This window comes from Chiloscyllium plagiosum, chromosome 6 (genome assembly GCF_004010195.1).
Source record: "Chiloscyllium plagiosum isolate BGI_BamShark_2017 chromosome 6, ASM401019v2, whole genome shotgun sequence".
NCBI lineage: Eukaryota > Metazoa > Chordata > Chondrichthyes > Orectolobiformes > Hemiscylliidae > Chiloscyllium > Chiloscyllium plagiosum.
In genome coordinates, this window is record NC_057715.1 from 120,541,441 (window position 1) to 120,547,775 (window position 6,335).

General features: G+C 42.8%; 1 protein-coding gene across 4 annotated transcripts in view; it reads left to right on the forward strand.

Moving 5' to 3' along the window:
* Window positions 1–6,335, forward strand: part of arl6ip4 (ADP-ribosylation factor-like 6 interacting protein 4) — an 18,605-nt gene that overhangs the window by 9,289 nt on the left and 2,981 nt on the right. For 2 of the 4 annotated variants that reach the window (XM_043692608.1, XM_043692609.1), the window contains exons 3-4: window positions 1,046–1,163; window positions 3,953–4,022. In XM_043692608.1, the coding sequence (XP_043548543.1) occupies window positions 1,046–1,163; window positions 3,953–4,022 (188 nt within the window). Of the gene's footprint in view, window positions 1–1,045; window positions 1,164–1,197; window positions 1,975–3,952; window positions 4,023–6,335 lie in introns of those variants that run through there. The other 2 variants (XM_043692610.1, XM_043692611.1) reach the window with 2 other exon arrangements.

Consider the following 6,335-nt stretch of genomic DNA (forward strand, 5'->3'; position numbering starts at 1 on the left):
GGACAGAGAGAAACACCATGATCTATGTGACAATGGTGGCAAAAAAAGAGAGGGCCTGGAAAACTGAGGGAGGTATAGACTAAGTAAGATGGAGAGCAGTGAGTCCCTGACTGAAGGGAGAGTTATAAAGTGGCTGGAAAGTTCCCTGTTCGGTCCAGGAGATATTCATGGAGAATGTTGAGTCTTCTCTGGGTGGAAGCAGGCAGTGTGAGGGCAGTAAGAAAAACCAAACGATGACTGTGCCCCGAGGGTCAACAGTCCTGAGTGTCAGACGGCTGAACCTACTGCCTCAATTGATTTCAGGTTTGTTTTAAACCTCAAATGAAAATCCTTGAGTCTGTTAGAGAGACCCACTGCTTCCCACTTATCTTTTAGGAAAGTTCTGTCCCTCATCCCCTCAGGACCTCTGTGATTCCAATCCCGCACCACCGTGGAGTAACTGAGTGAGCGTCTGACTGGCTCAGGACACCACCCCACAGCCCCTCCCCATCCCGATTTGGAAATATATCACCGTTCCTTCACTGTCACTGGGTCAAAATCCTGGAATTCCCTCCCTCAGGGACATTGTGAGTCTACCTACAGCACATGGACTGCAGCGGGTCAAGAAGGCAGCTCACCCCCACCTTCACAAGGGGCAACTAGGGACGGGCAGTAAATGCTGAGTACAGATAGCAGTGTCAACATTTCAAAATTAATAAAATGAATAAAAGACCCTGCACCACAGGAATTTTTAAATTTCTAGTAATTAGCAACCTTCCTCTTTGCGTTTAGAATTATCCAAAACCCTCCCTTCAAATGCTATCCCTCTTCTGTCACAAATTTACCAACACCTTTCCCCACGGAGAGAAATGACAGCTATTCTGGGTCACCACTTTTCAATTTTCCTTTAAAACGGTGCAAATGAAAAGGACAGCAAATGTTATAACATGTGTTTACCTTGCTGTAGCACACGCATGTTGTGTTTACCTTGCTGTAGCACACGCATGTTGTGTTTACCTTGCTGTAGCACACGCATGTACCTCGCTCGAACTAATGTCACTTTTAGTTGTTACAGATGAACAGAAAACTCGAATTCAGGCCATGCGACCAATGACAAAGGAGGAGTGGGAAGCCAGGCAAAGTGTCATTCGGCGGGTTGTGGATCCGGAGACTGGCAGGTCAAGGTAAAGTTAATGGGTTAACCCTGAACAGGTCGAGGTAAAGTTAATGGGTTAACCCTGAACAGGTCGAGGTAAAGTTAATGGATTAACTCAGAGCAGGTCAAGGTAAGGTCAGTGGATTAAACTAATGTGATCACATTTTACTTTGAAGATTTGCAGATTATCAAGCAGCTCTCAGTAAAAACTACATGGAAGTGATGTCAGTTACCTGTGACATTGTGGAATTTCACTTCCTTTCGAAGATTCACTGTAATGTCCTTGATGAGGTGGAGTCTGGTGTGACCTGCAGGTCATGGTAGGGAATCACATCTGGCAGCACCTGGATGCTAATGATTTCACAGCAGATCTGCCCCTCAAAAGATCTGTAATTTTAAAACAACTGAAGAACACTTTTTGTGTATTTTATTTAGGAAGTTGAATGGAAAATACATAGGAGAAAATGTTTCTTTTATGATTGATAAGGAAATAATTGAACCTTAACCCCATATCTTGCAGAGATAATCCAATCCAAAGAAAACAGTCAAGTTGAGATCTGTAATAACTGTGGTTTCAGTTGGTGGCACTGTTTATCACACACTGATTGCAGTGAGTTCTAATAGAAGGATTGAACTTCACTCCAAAGTGTTCTACTTTTCAGTGTGTTCTGGGGTTTATCTGCTGCTGCTAGATCTGCATGACTCAAAAAGAATGTCAAAGAGTGGGGCTTGTGTTGCATGCATTTCCCTGGGAGAACAGTGTGACATAAAGGAATTCACAACTTCCATGATCATGACCATCTTCACATCAGCCAAGAGAGAGGAGTTAGTTCTGAATGGTAAGAGGAATTTACATTCCCTCATAACTCATCCAGTGAGGGTGACAGGGACAGTCTGATGGTCGTTCACACCGACTGCATTTTAACCTGTAATTCCAAATTGGAGCTACAGTCCCCACTCGCCCAGACTGAGACAGTGCTGAGTTTCAAACCTCAATGCTGCATGATGTACTCCCACCAAGGAGTTGCTCATGTGTTGACATCAGTACAATACTTCTGCAACAGAGAAGTTTGCGTAGGGTAAACCTTCCAAATATAGTGGTTTAATTCAAAGTCTTTGTCGTATTGTGTTCATCTGAGCAATTTGAAATGTTGCTGATGATCAGAATAGAGTGTGTTGGAACATCACAAATAAGAACTAAAATAGACCATTCAGTCCCTCGACCCTGCTCTGTATTTCAGTAAGACCGTGGCTGATCTGATTAAAATGAAGACCTGTGTTTATATCTTCGTAACTACCAGAGATCTCAAAGCATTTTACAACCAACAGCATCTGACTTAGAGGAAGGAAGTGAATGTACTGAAACCACATTTGCAGATGACGCAAAAATAGGTGGAAAGGCAAGTTGTGAGAGGGATACAAATAGTTTACAGAGAGATATCAATAGGTTAAATAAGGGAGCAAAACAAACTGTGAAATGGAATATAATGTGGGAAAATGTGAAGTTCTCCGTTATGGAAGGGAGAACAAAAGAACAGAATATTATTTAAACAGAGAAAAACTGCAGAAAACTGCGACACAAAGGGACTTGGGAGGGGCGGGAGACTTGTACACTGAATACAGGAAGCTATCACCCAGGGGCAGCAGGTAATCAGGCAGGGCTATGGAATGTTGGGCCTTACTTCAAGGGGGTCGGAGTATAAGGGTATGAAGTCTTACTGCCACTAGACAAGGTGCTGGGGAGACCACATCGGGAGCACTGTGAGCAGTTTTGGTCTTCTGTTTAGGAAAAGATATAACTTTATTGGATACAGCTCAGAGAAGGTTCACTGGGATGATCCCAGGCCTGGAAGGATTATCTTCTGTGTAAAGGCTAAACAGGCTGGGAGGGGTGAGAAGAATGAGAGGTGATCACACTGAAAGATATCGGGTTGTTAAGGGGCTTGACAGGGTCACGCTGAGAGGATGCTTCTCCCCATGGGAGGGTCTCGGACCAGAGGGCACAGTCTCAGAATAAAGGGGCAACAATTTCACTCTGGGATCAGGAGAGCTGAGAGTCTGTGGGGACAGAGTCTTTGAGGCTGAGACAGATTCTTAATCAGTCGGAGAATCAAGGGTTATGGGGAAGGATCAGGAAAGTGGACATGAGGAATCTCAGTTCAGCTGTGAGTCTGTTGAATGGCCGGCTTCTGTTCAATTTTAGAGTCTAACCAAAGAAAAACTTTTAAATGTAGTTACTGGTATAATGTAGGAAACATGCAAGCTAATTATATGAAGCAAGATATGATAATGACCAGATACATTGAAGGATAAGTATTGGTCAGTAATTCTCCCTGTTTCTTTGAAATTTGCTAAGGAATCTTTATGTGTTTACTCAAGTAAAGAGTTGGCACCTCTCTTTACTGTCTCCACCTGAAAGGTTGCACCTCTGATAGTGTGGCATTCCTTCAGTACTGCATTGATGGGTCTGCCTGGATATTGGAGCTCAAATCTGGGAATGGGATTCAATCTAAAACCTTGTAATTTAGAGACACGAATGCTGTCAGCTAAGCCATAGCTAACCCATAACCAGATCAGGGAGGTATTAGTCTTACTGTGGGGCTTTCCTGTCCTGCTCAGATAGCCAATAGGATTAAGTTTGCTTGGTAACGGAAACCCATGTTCCTATGCTGCAAGCATTGATAAACAGGTCTCCATGTGTTAGAGTGAAGATTTTTCTTTAAACGGGGTAATAACGCTGCTTTTATTGCTTCTGGATAAATATAAAATCTAAAAATTAAGCAAATGTGTTAACTTGTATTTTAAATCACTTTGTAGGATGATTAAAGGTGATGGCGAAGTTCTGGAAGAAATTGTTAGCAGAGAGAGACATAAAGAAATAAATAAGGTAAAAAAAAAGCTCCTGGCTTGAACTTTTCTGAAGGTCATTTTGAGTGAGATTTTGATGATCACTCATTGCGCAACAGAAAGTGGTTTCAGTGAGCTGAGTTTTTTTCCTTGTTTTAACTTTTGCAGTTTTATAGTAGTACTCCCTGTGGAGATCATCTTGGGAAATTTTGAGTGATGTCAGTTAAAAGCTTTCCCAAAAAAGCATTCCTTCTCCTATCCTTTGTCAGCCAAGTGGCGCAGCGGGAGTGTCCTGGACCCATCACCCAGAGGTCAGTGGATCGAAACCATCCTCTGCTGTTGCTCAATATTTCATTGAGCAGCTTTCCTTTGGGGTGGCATGGTGTCTCAGTGGTTAGCACTGCTGCCTCACAGTGCCAGGGTCCCAGGTTCGATTCCAGCCTCTGACGACTGTCTGTGTGGAGTTTGCACGTTCTCCCCGTGTCTGCGTGGGTTTCCTCCGGGTGCTCTGGTTTCCTCCCACAGTCCAAAGATCTGCAGGTCAGGGTGAACTGGCTATGTTAAATTGCCTGTAGTGTTAGGTGCATTAGTTAGGGGGAATGGGTCTGGGTGGGTTACTCTTCGGAGGGTCAATGTGGACTTGCTGGGCCGAAGGGAAATCTAGGGAATCTAATCTAATCTAATCTAATCATATATGTACCTGCTGCTGGGAATCTCCTTGCCTTTTTATTCCAAAGTAGCACAGAATAAATGTTTCCGTTGAGTAAAGGGACATCAGATGGGAAAGTTGAAGTTCTGTTCTGTCAACTGGCTAGCAGGTTACTTTTACTAACCTACTCTACAGCTGTGATGTAGAATAAAGGATCAAAGAAGCTTTATTCAAGGCTCTCGTTCACGACTCTCAGAAACTAGCAAGTCTTAGCATCTGGTATCTCTTGAAGGAGAGGAGACACAACCACTTTTGTAGTTTAACTAAAAATTGTTTTGGTGAAAGATATCTTGGCCTGAGATGGATGCAAGTGCAAATTCACCCGAATCAGAATGGGGCTAAAGAGGTTACATAATGATGATAGTTTACGCAGATTAGACTTGTGTTCCCTTTACTTTAGAAGATTAAGGAGGTCTATTTTAACTTCAGATTATCTTGTTGAAATGCTTTAAGTGGTCAGATTCAATAGAGTCGATACTGTAAAGCAATTTCCTCTGTTGGGAGAATCCCAAACAAGGAGCAGATCTTAAATTTAATGTTATTTATTGGAAGAGAAATCAGAAAGCATTTTTCAGAGAGAGAAGTGGAAATCTTAAACTCTTCCCCGAAAAGCCTGTGAATGCTGGGGGACAATTCCAATTTCCAAAACTGAGATTGATAGGAGTTTTGTTTGTAAGAGTATAAGAGATTATCAAACAAAGTTACATGAACTGGGTCAAGGTGCAGCTGATCGATTATCTTTCCAAATGACAGATGGAATCCACAGGATGAACGCTTTCCTCCTGTTTCTGCATGGATGTATGAATGTGAATAATGATTGTGTTTCAGTGTCCAAAGAGATACATCAACAACAGTGGTAACCTTATGTTTAAGGTTTTAGGGAATCATGGAACCATGCAGTGCAAAAGAGGCCCTTTGGCCCATCGAGTCTGCACCAACATGTCAGAAACACCTGACATTCAACCTGATCCCATTTGCCAGCACTTGGTCCACAGCCCTGAATGTTAGGACGTGCTGAGTGATCGTTCAGGTAGTTTTTAGAGGATGTGAGACAACTGGCCTCTTCCACCCTCCCAGGCAGCACTTTCCAGACCGACACCACCTTTCCTTAGATTGCTTCAAGTTAGGTTTTCTTTGGGGATTTCATCGCCATATTTTCTGACGTTATGATACATTGGTAAAACGTAAAAATTGGATCTTAAGTTAGCAAGAAATTAATGTTAAAGCTGTAAAAATATTTTAAAATACCAAAGAACTGCAGATGCTGGAGATCTGAAAGAAAAACTAAAAGTGCTGGTGAAACTCAATGAAGGATAAAGTTGTCATTGTCCTACCAGTTCATGCAGCTGCTGTCTCATTATAGAGAGCTGACTGCTAGTGTTTTAACCTGAGGGTCACCGTGCCTCAAGTGAGGAGGAGAGTCCTTCACGGTAACCTCAGCCGGTACAGGAAATGCATCCACACCGCTGGTGTCACTCTGCATCACAAACAAACTGTCCAATCAACTCCCATAGAACGTCACTGGGTCATCTAACATCTGTGGAGAGAAAGACAGGACAACTCTGTTTCTGTCTCCACAGATGCTGCCAGACCTGCTGAGTTTCTCTAGCAGTTTCTCTTTCTATAAACAATACTGTTTGATTG